Consider the following 14,709-nt stretch of genomic DNA (forward strand, 5'->3'; position numbering starts at 1 on the left):
AGAATGAATAGATCCACCTCTCATTGGAGTAGGGACAGTTTACATGTCGAACATGCTTTTAAGACGTTTTCCTGTTAAATCTTCTTTTTCATCCGACAATGGCCTTTTAGCTGCTTTGTGATCTCAAGAATTCAAATGCTTCATTGTTAAATGGACAATAGTTATAGGGCCCGATTAGGCTTTTGGGGGTTTTTCTTTCCTGTAGTGTGTTCTATAGGTTTTTGTGCATGTAAATGATCTGCAAGGGCTGAAATCCCAAAATGCATGCCAGAGGGAGTTTCTCTCCCACACACTCTTTGTATGCTTCTGGAACATGCGGACAACATTATGTAACACTTGCGTATCTATTGGCTAGCGCTCTAAAACATTGTACGTGTAAACATTGTATAGGCTAAAGAGCGGGACTTATCTAAGCGCTTGACCAATCAATCAACCAATCAGAGCCCGCCAGCTAACCAATCAGAGCAGACTGGGGTCTGGTTTCAGACAGAGGGTGAAAAGAGGTGCTGCAGCACAGGCAATATGAGAAAAATAAAGAGCTTTTTGAAAATTAAAGCATGGAAACATGTCACAGTAGAGGCACAAAATACAAATATGAACCTCACAATGACTTTAATATGTCCCCTTTAAACTATTTTTTTTCATTTTGAAATGAGCATAATAGGGCCCCTTTAAGTCCCAGGCTCCTCCAACAAAGCAACATAAACATACCTTGGATATAAAACAATATAAATGGTGCAAAAAATAAAATAAAATAGGGAGATCTACCATAGAGAAGTGTGTTTCTAGTGTATCTGGAGCTGATGGCATCCAAATCAATATCATTTTCAAGCAAAATCTTGAGACATTATTTAAGCCCGTATGTAGGCTGTATAAACTAACCCTTCCTTTGATTTTTTTTTGCGGGATCTCTTTGTCATCTTTTTAGTTTATGTTATTGAGGGTTATCAGATGCTTCATCATCAAGGGACAGTTGCTCACTGAGATGTTGTTCCTATGAATATGAGCCTTTGGGATGCACAGAGTGGACTGGTTGATGTCTATGAGTTTGAGTGAGCTATTTTGGTACATAGGTTTCACATTGGGTACAGTAAAAGACTAAATGTTTTTCCTTCACTTTTGTAATGGAATCTTGCACGAAAAGCCCCACGTCAATAAAGTTTGATTAATCGATTGGTTGTTAAAAAAAGAGCTTGCCACATTTGTGAGTCAGAGTAGCCGCAGTGTTCCCATGGTGTTTGCAGCGCACCCTGTGTTCGTTTATCAGAGTGTGATAGTATCAGTGTATGCTGTGAACCTGTCTTACAAAAATCTCACTTGCTTCTCTGTGGCTGCAAACAGACACACACAAACCACCTACACCCCCCCTGTCACTGACACACACCCACCCGATTGGCCGCCGTTGAAGCAAGGCATAAGCTGTTCCCTAGCAACAGAGAGCTGGTTAACCAATAGGGGGCCTTCTGTGAGGAAGGGGCTAGCTTGCCAGTGTGCTGTTACTAAGGTGCAGAGAGGACCGCTGGGGTTCTCTCTCCGCATGTATATCCGTGTGTGTGTGTGTGTGTGTTTTGTCTTCATGTCTTCATGTAGCAGGTATCAGAAGCAGCAACTACATACTGCTAAATAACAGGCTTTTTGCTAGAGTTCTTGCACTGATGCATGCACATTTTGATTAAAGTTAGTGAGTAACAGTATTTAACATTTTACACACAATAAGTGTGTGTGTGTGTGTGTGTGTGTGTGTGAGAGTGTGTGTGAGAGAGAGATGGAGAGAGCGAGCTCGTATGTATAATGTATTCTGTATATCTCTGAAGCCTACGATATGTGTTTTTCACTTGCTGCTGATTCTCCTTTTGGTTTCATTAGCTAATGCTGCGACTATATTATCATCCGGGATTAGCGTGCTTGGGTCCCTCCAACAGCCTGAGTCAAGACGTAGCCAAAACATTATATTAAAATGGTGTAATCCCCCTGCTTGGTCATAGTACAGAAACAAATCTTTCTTTATTTCACAGGGTTAAACCTTGTGCCTCTCCCCCTGGATTATCTTAATATGTGGGTTAACATTGTGTTATGTCACAGGGGATGAAGGTATCCTCCTGACAGTGGGCAACAAATCCTTTAGTCAAATCAATGTGCGGCAGTGAAATGATAGATATGACTAATGCACTATCGAGCTTTTTGTCCAGGGTGATAGTAAAGCCAAATGCAAAAGTTAAAATTACTGAAATGTAAAGCTTCTATAATTAATATTTTTAATAATAACAATGGATAGAATGACTACATGTACTGTAAAGTGAAATGAGTGCACATAGTAATAAACATACAGAGGGTTATCAACTGACTCTACTAGAGCTGTAATAACTAATTTTTACAGCCATGTATGGATCATTGAAAAAAAACACAAAGGGTACAAAATAACAACAAAGAGGCACAAAGCAACCACAAAGACACAGAACAAATACAACGACACACAAAACAACTATAAAGAGGCACAAAGCAACTTTGAAGAGACACGTAATGACAACAAAGATGGACAAAACAACAACTATGAGACACAAAGCAACTACAAAGAGACAAAAGCAACTACAAAGAAACAGAACACATATCAAGACACACAAAACACCAAGACACAAAACAACTACAAAGAAACACAAAGCAACCACAAAGAGACAACTACAAAGAAATACAAATCGACAACAAAGAGACACAACATTACAACAAAGAGAAACAAAGCAACTACAAAGAGACACAAAACAACCACAAAGGTACACGAAACAACTTCAAAGAGACACATAATGAAAACAAAGAGACACAAAAACCAACAAAGTGTCACAAATCAACTACAAAAAACACAAAGCAATTACAAAGACAAACAAAGCAACTAAAAAGAGGCACAAAACAAGGACAAAAAGACAACTATGAATTATATGACTTGCTTCTGTAAGAGGTGGCAGGGTCTTCTGCATGTCTGTGTCTAGTGCCTAGTGTTTATGAATTATTATTATAATGTACCTTTAAGGTACATTTTTGGAGACAGGACAATGTGGAAACATTACACCTGTAATCACCAGAGATAATGTTTTTGTTCTTGGTGCTACAATAAGAACTCACTGATAGGAAGGTTAACAAGTAGATAATAGAAAACAGAACTAGAGACTAACGTGACATTTATCTGTGGTCTCTTTACTTTAAACTATCTCAGACATCATACAACTGGTCATGCTATCCGATGTAAGGCATTACAACTTTTAAAATCAAACTACGACATTGACTTACTCTACACTCTACACTTACTCATAAATCTCATACACACAGGGGTTGAGATTTGTGAGGTCTAGTTTTCTTTGTTAGACATAACCAAGCGGCAAAAGGCAAATCTAAACGAAAGGTATTTTAGGAAACCAAATGTAATGGATGGTTGATTAAGTTACATTTGGAAAAGAGTGCCAGTAATGGTATTTTTCTCCTAAATTTCAACTTAAACTGCCGTAAACCAGAAGAGTTTTTAAAAAGAACGATGTTTAGGACATCCTCAGTTTGGTTAAACAAAAATCTTGCAAATGTAATCTTATTTGAGTACACTAAGTGTTGTATTTGTGTGTACCGGAGCTGTGTTAGCGTGCTCGTAAAAGTCTTACCGAGTTGCCTTTGCTCTGCATGAGGCTGAGGTCCTGCTGCTCTCGTGTGATGGGTGAGGACTTCAGAGGGGGGGAGAGGGTGAGGTCCCGACGTAGAGGCCGAGAATCCATCTTTTCCCCTGGTCTGTCCAGCTTGTGCTGTGAGTCTTTGCCCCCTTCCTTGCCCTCTTTTCCTTCCCTCCCCTCCCTCCCTTCACGGTTCTTATGCCTCTGTCTCTGCACGGTGTGGGAGCGCCCCTCTCCGTGAGCATGCCCCTGCCTCTCCTCCCCGTGCCCATGGGGCTTGTGGGTAGTTGAGTCTCTGGGCTGTAAAGGCTTCATCTCCATCTCATAATTGCTCATTTTCTCCTCATCCTGCTCCAGCAGCCGCCCCCCCCTACCGCGCACGCCCCTGTGCCCCGACGTCCAAGAGGCAGAGGAGGACGACTCCGTCCACTTGTCCCCCTTGGCCTGTCTGTGATTGGATGATCCATGCTCCCGGGGCTTGTGATTGGAGGAGCTGTGTTTGTGTCCGTTGGTCCGGCTCGCTCCTCCCCCACTGACCCCTCCTCCTCCTTTGGACAAAATCCCTCTCCTCTTGTCCTCACCCCAGGTATTGGCCCTTAGGTACTCCCCCTTCTCTCTCCCTCCTCCGTCTTCACCTCCCCCACTTCCACCCTCCATCAACACCTGAATCTCCGTTCGCTCTCCTCCTCCTCCACCCTTCTCAGCCCTTTCTCCTCCATCCTTCGCCTTGTCCCCATCATCCACGGCGCTCTGTCGGTGGAAACGGGCACTTTTGCTCCGATGGGAAGGCCTTGCAGGTGGAGGCGGGGTGTGTGGCGGCGAAGAAGAAGGGGGGCTGAGGTCAGGGGTAGCGGCATCGTTAGAGGGGTCGTCGGAAGCTGCGCTCTTTACGTAGAGATCGGGACTGTCGGCGGTGCCGGCGCTACTCGACAACCCCTCGCCCTCAACCTCGCTGGACACCTGACGTTTGGGACGCTGCACCTCCATGCCTGCAAAAGACAGAGGACATCATGAAAATGTACATTTTGTGTTCGGATGAATCAGATATAATGTATAAATATAACTGGCAACAGCAGGGCCGGTTCTGACCAATTTGCTGCCCCAGGCGAGATTTTAGCTGGCAGTTACAACTCAATGATTTAAATAGGGCTTATTCAAATGTCACACTGATTTACAGATGTCTCTTTCCCAATGTAAATTGCGCAATTACGTGGTTAACGCTGAAGTTGTAATACCACGTGTCGCCACTACGAAAATGTGTTTTATCGGCTCACTTCCTGGGAGCTCACTCTAAAAGGAAGCAACATTAACGAAGCAGTCCATTAGATGCATTCAAACGAGTAGTATATTTATTTAAGTATATCTCCGGCTTTATGGACTGTACCAAAATTATGAAGTTTCGGAGCGGGTCAAATCTTTTCGCAAATCATCACACATGCCTGATGGCCAGGCCTGTTGGAGACGTTTACTCCAGAAAGGCAGTTGCAAAGAGTACAGCTTAAACCTTTGAAAAGCAATCTTTGTGTTTAATCTTTTAAAACATGTTTTCCAACAAATCTCCCAATGGAAGAGAGAATCTGGGATGAAAAAACCTTATATATTTTCTGCCACCCGATTCCCATTTACTGTATGTATAGTTGCCAGTTTAATCTGTAAAGGAATACCAACAAAACAGTCTGGTACGCGATGATATCAGGGTTATATGTCTCAACAGAAAGATGTTGCAAATGTCAGCACCAATATTTGTCGCCATAGATGTCCTCAAAATAGAAACAGACAGCTGCTGAGAGCAGAGTAGATGGCAAAAGAACAATCACTGTCATCTCAGGTATCGGTGTGTGGGAGTGTACAGTACGTGTCATAAAGTCAGTGTGTATGTGTGTGTTATTGCGCTGTCTAGTGAATGTTCTCGTGGGTTGGCTACCTGCAGTGCAGTACAGGTGTGAGTGACAGAGGCAGAAACACCAAGCTGGAGGGTGGTTTACACTGACCTTTATCACCATCCCACACACGCATTTATGAGGTTTTGCTCATTCATGCATGTGTGGGTAGGGGACACGTGTTGTATATGTCTGCTTGACTGGGTTTGTGAATTATGGACATGTGTGTTGTATGAGTAAATATGTTTGTTGTGATTTTGTGTGCCCACCGTTTCCTGGGTGCTGGAAGGAAGGGGAGAACTGCTTGGCGGTGACCCTAGCCATGCGACTCTCCTCCTGGGCTTTCTGGGATGCTCCGACAGCTGCATCTGCTTTACCCTGCGCATGAGCCGTCCTGAGACATAGAAGACAGGAAACAGAACGTGAAGAGGACAATAAATAAAATCTAACTTAAAATAATTCCTTTGAGAGAACAAACAGGCCTTTTGTAAGGAGATAATAACTTGAAATTCAAAAGAACATTAACGAAAATGCTCTACTAGGTACAAATCAAGCTGCAGTAACTGACCTTTGGAAGAACAAAAGTGCCAACGGTGCACCCCATTTACAGTTTTCACTGAGATAAAGTTGGACCATTTGTGTTTAGCCCTGGGTTATTCAATACACACAAGATTCAGTTCACCTCTACAAACTTAATGATGGATTCTGCTGTTGTTTGAGGTAAATTGGTGTTGGGATACCTTTCGATGTGGACACAATCTTTTGATAGTTGGAAGAATATTAACAAATGTAAATGAAATAATTGATTTGTTCTTATATTAGTTCAAGAAAGAATCTTTATGACTTTGTTCCGACCAACAAAAAAGTTGCAATTGTTTTTTGTCCAACCCAAAAGCAACTAGTCTGGCAAGTTGCAAATGAGAACACAATGTACATTTGACCCTTTTTCAACAGTGCATTTTGAAATGACTACCACTTTGTTCTTATAGTTGTCTGACAAAACACAAGAACAGCTATTGTAAATAATGTGTTAGGCTGTATTAAAGCATAGTGTGGTTAAATCAATCAGTCAATCAATCAATCAATCAATCAATCAATCAATCGATCAATCAATCAATCAATGTTTGTTTATATAGCCCAATATCACAAATGTTACATTTGTCTCAGTGGACTTCCCAGTTTGTACAGAATATCAGTATGGCAATACAATCTTAGTTGGTTGAGCTGGAGGGGACATAACAGAGCTTCAGCTAGCTGAGAATCAGCAGAGTATCCACAATTTGTGTACGACTCATCAACAGACGTGAGCTATGATTCAGAGTGTTGTTGTTTGCCAACTTAAACAATTATGATGAAGAAAAAAGAATGACCTTCAAAACCTGCACTGGCTCCCAAAATCCCTCTTCAAAATCCTTCTGCTAACACACAAAGTTCTCAATAACCAGGACCCCCATACCTCACAGAAGCGAACCTCCTCTCTATCCCCACACGAACCAAGCTCCGAACCTGGAGGGACAGAGCCTTCTCCATCGCTGCCCCCACCCTCTGGAACTCCCTTCCACAACACATCAGAGACTTCACCGACCCCCACTTTCAAAACACTGACCAAAACACACCTCTTCAGACTGGCTTTTAATTTGTGAATTATGCTGTGTTGCTTTTTTAATATTTATTTATTTTGTATTCCTATTCTCTATTCTATTTTATAATGTTTTATCAAACCACTGTAAAGCGTCTTTGAGCAGCTGGAAAAGCGCTTTGAAATAAAATGTATTATTATTATTATTATTTTAATGAAGTGTGCAGTTTCAGTTTGATTGGAAAGATTTTTGAAAACGTCCTGAAACACTTTTTTTTCAATTTCTCATGCTAACTGAGTTTTCTAATTAGCTGGCTTGGTGTGGATGTCCATCATTACTTACATGAAGATTAATTAAATTATGTACTTTTGCCCAAACAAATATGTAGTTGTCGCCCGATATAATTTTTTGTTGACAGACGCTTCAGTAGTGGTTGCTAGCCAGCATAAATGTTTTCACGCAGATAAGATATCTTTGCTAGCTAGGAACATGACGCGGCTAAAATCTGATTCAAAACATTTCTCTTATATGATTCAAAAATGAATCTGAGATGGAACTGTAGCAGGGATTCAGATATATTATTTATTTTTATTTATTCATTTATTTAAAAATAAATAATATATCTGAATCCCTGTGCATCCCTAGATTAGTCATATGTAGCTTTAATGTGCATTTGTTAAATTAGGTATGAATAATTTTGTACTTTCCTACTGTTTGCACGTAATACATATGACATTCTCCTATGATTATGGAAAGCAGTAATAAAGAAGTTGTGCACAATATAATGGCTCTAGATCAGGGCCGTCACTGGCAAGCGTCGACACGGGGGGTGCTAGTGGTGCCTCACAGCGGTGAAACTGTGGCGCGCTTACACTGTAGGTCCGCATTTGCGCTTCTGATGAGGCTTCCTCCACAAAATGAAGCACCCTCCGCAAGCTAAGGCCCCCACTGCGAGGTGAGGCCCCACGCTCGGTCGGTCTGTAGGGAGGGGCGGCCCTGCTCTAGATTAACAAACCACAGGAAAAAGACGTCTCAAAGAAAGTTTGTTAACCACTGCACAACCAAAACTGGAAGAGGTTAGCTCGTTTTGTTTTCCCCAAAGTGAGTTTGTTGTTAGTTGCTAGGCTCTTAAGGAAACAAAAAGCAGCCAATACTTGGAAAATGCCAAGGCGGTAAAAGTTGTTGTTTTCCATTTTAAATAATACATCTACCTACAATCAAATGTTGATCATTCTGAGATATCCTTATGAAAAGAACATGCGGCATACACCCCTGCATAGATATCTGAGGTATCTGTTCTATTGTGTGATGTTGTGACTGACAACTCATTAGAAAAGACACCTGAGCCAGAGGGTGAGAAACACCCACCCACCCACACACCCACACCCACCCACACACACACACACACACACACACACACACACACACACACACACACACACACACACACACACACACACACACACACACACACACACACACACACACACACACACACACACACACACACACACACACACAGCATATCACATGATACCTCACACAGTAGCAATGGGAGGACAATTATGACAGAGCTACATTACAATGAGTTGCTATGTATTCATCTGGCTCTGTAATCATGTGCTTGAAGATGTGTTTACTATCACAAAGTAATTTATCTCACTGCACCGCCTCTGCCTGTCGGGCTTTCACATCTCCGTCATCCCTCTAACTGCTCCTTTACACCCTCCTTTTCAATATCTCCGTTTTTCTTCCCATGTTCCTTTCTGCCTCTTCCTAATTGCTCCTTCTTTCTTCATCAGAATCCCCTTTTCATCTGCCTCTTGTACCATCCCCTCTCTTTCTCTGCTTTTATCAAATGGATCTCTTTCTCTCAATTACAGGCCTATTCTCACCTTTGTCTCTTTAATTCCATTTGCCTATCTTTCTATGCCGAGAGGCTCTCGACTTGTGTAAAATAACCTCTCCATCCCTCCCTCCCTCCCTTTGGTCTCTATGGGCAGTAACAGTCTTGATGCAGTGTTGCATGTCGATGGCTATTGATCTTTTTCCTCTCTGCTTCTCTTTGCCCCTCTCTGCACTCTGCCAGTGCTGCTCTGCCAGGCCCACAGTGAACCCAACACCATGAGTGTGTGAGCGCATGCTTGTTGGTTGTGAGAGAGAAGGGGAGTACATTTAATAATACATAACATTACCATTACCAAGTACCTCTAAAAACAATGTAATCCATAACCTCATCTAAGTATTAGACTATAAAAGTAATTTACCTGAGCCTAACCCTAACCCTAATTTCAGTAACTTTTGGATTACCTCAATATCAAATGCATTGCAAATAAATATAAGAAAAGGGAAATATCAAGACGATTGCTTTTACTTAATTGTATTATAGAAGACAACAGAACAATACAACTTTAGAAAAAAAGAAAGCAAGATATTTTGTTAAAAATATATCTGACCCACACATTTTTAAGAGAGAAAATGTATTTAATTTAGCATATCAAAACAGTAGTCTATGGAAAATGAAACACATGACCATATAGTCCATTTCAAAAAAGCGAAAGTAAAATCTGAGCATACAGAAAATGCCCTGTTTTAGTTTAAAGAGGACATATTTGAATCATTTTGAGGTTCATATCTGTATTTTTTGCCTCTACTGTGACATGTTTCCATGCTTTAATGTTCAAAAAGCTCTCATACGGCCTGAGCAGCAGCACCTCTTTTCACCCTCTGTCTGAAACCAGAGCCCAGTCTGCTCTGATTGGTTAGCTGGCCGGTTCTGCTGTGATTAGTCAACCGCTTAGAGATGTCCCGCCCCCTATCAAATCACATGACATTTGTTGGAGCGCTACCCAATAGAAACGTGAGTGCTGATGTATTTATGTTATGGAAGTTAACAATGGAGTCCAATGGAGGCGTTTCAGGTGTGGGGGGGGGGGAGGGGGGGGGGGGGGGGGGGAGGGGGGGGGGGAACACACACTAACCTATAGAACACACTACAGGAAAGGGAATACCCCAGAAGCAGCACAGGGCCCCTTTAATACATACAGTAGATGGTGAAATGTCCACCCAGTAAAAAGCATTCTCTGAACTAGAGGCCACGATGATGTACTGAAGATAACCTATGGTTTTAATCGAGACAGGTGATCTAAAAATGGATCGCTACATTGTAATCCTACTATCAATCCAAATGTGTCAAAAATGCACCAGTAATCCCATCACATCATTTTTGATGTAATTGTAAGGGAATACGGTTACCTTTTTTTCTCCTTTTAATCCTAGTTATGTAATCCCTATACATGTATTCCTTTACTATCCAAGCCTGGGTGTACGAAGATAAAATAAGACTGTCTTACTGTCTCACATGACATAACCACAGTTACAAAGTCTTGTGTTCACAAGGTTTAAATGTCACAGATAAACTGCTTCCCACTTCTTGGCACAACCTGCTCTCACCTTGGAAATCACACCACAACAGTTCTTTCTCTGTCTCTCCCTGTCTCTCATCCCTTCCTCCACAGTTTCCTCTCCCACTCCCATATTCACCGGGAACAACATGTTTTAGGATGAATCGACTGCCTGGAGAGAAAAGGGATGCCTGGGGCTTGATGATACAACACAAAATCCTGTCCAAGACAAAAAAAGAGTTGCTGATGGAAGGCAAGATAGAGAGGAAAGGGAGATGAAGTGAGGTGATGAGGAGGCATGAGTGTGTGTGACAAAGGAAAAAGTAAGAAGGTTCATTGTAAAACGATGTAATGGCCAAAAGATTGACAACCTCTATACCTCTATATTAAAGTAGAAGGAGGGGGGCAATGGGTTTCATGAGCTACGCTATCTTTATCACTTGGCTGTTAATGCTGTAAAATACAGTTCAAGACAAAATCTCCCCTCTGAACTCTGATGTCAAGCATCTTGGCGTTCAAACAATGGATTTCTCCAGAATAAGACTTTTGTAAAGGCTCCTTTAGCCCCATAAGATAATGTACAGTTAGCTAATGATAAGACCCATGACTTTTGGGGAGTTGGAAGTAACGCTAGGTGTGTACTGTAGACAACCGTCTATTAGACACAACCCTGCAAAAACAATACACCAGGATCACTGTGCCTTACTGAGCATGTTACTGTGTCACAGCACATTCTCCTTTTTATTTCACCTCTCATGTTACCAGGTTAGAGCAGCAGCACAGTTTATAAGCATGAGCAGCGTGGCTGATGAGCGTGTCATCTGTGTGTCAGTTGTCTTTCTTTAAGAGATTCCAGGTCTTCCCTTTCATTTGTTAACATAAGACTTTTATTTTGGAAATATTTGCAGGATAGTGTTGACAAAGTGCAGTGACTTGTACGGCTCCATCAACTTAAAGTGAGAGAAATGGCTAAAAGTATAGAACAGTTGGAGTAGTGCAGACTGTGTGGCCCGGAGACTATACTTAGTACCACTCTTATTAGACCTTTAATGCAAACAGCTTCAATGTGGAAAACACAGCGCTTGACAGGCCTGCAGCGCAATTACTAAGCTAATCCATCCTTATACCTAAATGACAGAATAGGTCCTTTGTCATTGAGTCCCAAAACAACATACAGGACTGTCTCAGAAAATTAGAATATTGTGATAAAGTTCTTTATTTTCTGTAATGCAATTAAAAAAACAAAAATGTCATACATTCTGGATTCATTACAAATCAACTGAAATATTGCAAGCCTTTTATTATTTTAATATTGCTGATTATGGCATACAGCTTAAGAAAACTCAAAAATCCTATCTCAAAAAATTAGAATAGTTCCTCAGACCAAGTAAAAAAAAAAGATTTATAACAGCAAAACACAATCAAACATTTGAAAATGTCCATTAATGCACTCAGTACTTGGTTGGGAATCCTTTTGCACGGATTACTGCATCAATGCGGCGTGGCATGGAGGCAATCAGCCTGTGGCATTGCTGAGGTGTTATGGATGCCCAGGATGCTTCAATAGCGGCCTTTAGCTCATTAGCATTGTTGGGTCTGGTGTCTTTCAGCTTCTTCTTCACAATACCCCACATATTCTCTATGGGGTTCAGGTCAGGGGAATTTGCAGGCCAATCGAGGACAGTAATGCCATGGTCAGTACACCAGTTACTGGTGGTTTTGGCACTGTGGGCAGGTGCCAGATCATGCTGGAAAATGAATTCCTCATCTCCATAGAGCTTTTCAGCAGACGGAAGCATGTAGTGCTCTAAAATCTCTTGGTACACAGCTGCATTTACTCTGGGCTTGATGAAACACAGTGGACCAACACCAGCAGCTGACATGGCTCCCCAAACCATCGCTGACTGTGGGAACTTCACACTGGATTTCAAGCAACTTGGATTTTGCTCCTCTCCAGCCTTTCTCCAGACTCTGGCGCCTTGACTTCCAAATGAAATACAAAACTTGCTTTCGTCTGAAAAGAGGACTTTGGACCACTGTGCAACTGTCCAGTGCTTCTTTTCCTTAGCCCAAGTCAGACGCCTCTTCCGTTGTCTTGAGTTTAGAAGTGGCTTGACCATGGGAATACGGCTATTGTAGCCCATTTCCCGGACACGTCTGTGAACAGTGACTTTTGATACCTGGACTCCAGCTTCAGTCCACTGTCTTTGAAGCTCCCCCAAATTCTGGAAGCGACTCTTCTTCACAATGCTGTTAAGGCTGCGGTCATCTCTCTTGGTTGTGCAGCGTTTCCTGCCACATTTCCCCCTTCCAACAGACTTTTTGTGGATGTGCTTTGAAACTGCACTCTGTGAACAGCTTGCTCTTTGAGAAATTTCTTTTTGTGTCTTACCCTCCTGATGGAGGGTGTCAATGACGGTCCTCTGGACAGCAGTCAGATCGGCAGTCTTCCCCATACTTGTGATTTAGTTTACTGAACCAAGCTGAGTGTTTTTCAAGGCTCAGGAAACCCTTGCAGGTGTTTCGAGTTAATTAGACGATTCAAGTGATTCGTTGAACACCCTACTAGTATACTTTTTCATGATATTCTAATATTTAGAGATAGGATATTTGAGTTTTCTTAAGCTGTATGCCATAATCAGCAATATTAAAATAATAAAAGGCTTGCAATATTTCAGTTGATTTGTAATGAATCCAGAATGTATGACATTTTTGTTTTTTTAATTGCATTACAGAAAATAAAGAACTTTATCACAATATTCTAATTTTCTGAGACAGTCCTGTATATGACCACTATATTTAATGGTGTGAACAATTCCCACAACACAACAACAACAAAGTTAAGCATGTAAATGTTCAATATAAGGTTGGGAAATGAACCAATATTTAAACATGGTGTCAAACCATACTATTGAGTTATGTTCAGGCAACAAAATTACTTGGTTAGGTTTAGGATAAGTATGTTTATTAGGTACTTTTGTATGTGACGTAGTACATGACACAGTTATGTATTAGTGTAGAACCGGGGTTACATCCATAACCTAAAATAACTCAACGTGTTGAGGTGCAAACTGGATAAAAGTTCCCTTTTTCTTGGGTAAATGTCTTGGATTGATTTATCCCACTTGAGTATAGTACACCTGATTTTCTGATTTGCTTCCATCCCAATTGCTAAGGCTACTAGAGGCTAGCAAAACAAATGTCGTTATAGGGCGTAATACGCTGACTGCATAGATGTTCACTGAAAGAGTTCAGCAAACGGTCAACTATACTGAAGTACTGCCTATAACTTATTAAAGGTATACCGATGTTTGAAATGCAACATGTCATGCCTTTAAGTGGATAAAGGGATGCCAAGGCCAAAAGGGCGAGGACGATAAAGGAGGGCAGGGAGGTAGAGGAGAACCAAAGCAAAGAGGAGGACAGACACAAGCATACTGAGGTGAGGTGAGGTAGGGTGAGGAGAGAGACACAGAGAGAAAGTCTAATCCAGGACTCTGCTAAGCTCCTCCATCATCTCCGTCATTACTCTGAACCAGCTGATGAGGGTGATTCATACCTGAACATCTGACAGAGCTTTCCGGTTTGCAGCCCCGCTAATAGTGTGTGTGTGGTGTGGTGTTTGGTGTGTGTGCGTGTGTGCGTGTGTGCGTGTGCGTGTGTGTGTGTGTGTGTGCGCAAGTGACAGTGTGTGTTGGGCTTCAGGCTTTCTGATGAAAACAAGGTCACAGGATTGCTGTGAATGGCTCCATCCACAAAGCACAGTGAGTCACTGGTGTGTTTGCCTCGTACCGACTGATCACAGGTAGCCACATCAGTTGCATCAGCACAGCATGTGACAGCAGAGCATAGCCTAGTATCACACACACACACACACACACACACACACACACACACACACACACACACACACACACACACACACACACACACACACACACACACACACACACACACACACACACACACACACACACACACACACACACACACACACACACACACACACACACACACACACACACACACACACACACACACACACACACACACACACACACACACACACACAAATCCAGGACAGCAGATTCAGCACTTCTGTTCTACAGCAAACCTAACCTTTGACCTCTCTTTATCCCGATCGGATCAATATTAAGAAGTTTGTTAAATGTTCATAAACAGACGATGAGCCTATTTA

The 14,709-nt window shown here is 41.9% G+C and overlaps 1 protein-coding gene across 1 annotated transcript in view; it reads right to left on the reverse strand.

Annotated features, from left to right (window-relative positions):
• The window catches only part of klhdc4 (kelch domain containing 4), an 86,312-nt gene that overhangs the window by 8,405 nt on the left and 63,198 nt on the right, over nucleotides 1-14,709 (reverse strand). Inside the window, exons 4-5 of the mRNA XM_079683625.1 lie at nucleotides 5,797-5,921; nucleotides 3,642-4,636 (exon numbers count right to left, since the gene is read on the reverse strand). Of these exons, the coding sequence (XP_079539751.1) occupies nucleotides 3,642-4,636; nucleotides 5,797-5,921 (1,120 nt within the window). The remainder of the gene's footprint in view (nucleotides 1-3,641; nucleotides 4,637-5,796; nucleotides 5,922-14,709) is intronic.

Source organism: Notothenia rossii, assembly GCF_949606895.1.
Source record: "Notothenia rossii genome assembly, chromosome: 5".
NCBI lineage: Eukaryota > Metazoa > Chordata > Actinopteri > Perciformes > Nototheniidae > Notothenia > Notothenia rossii.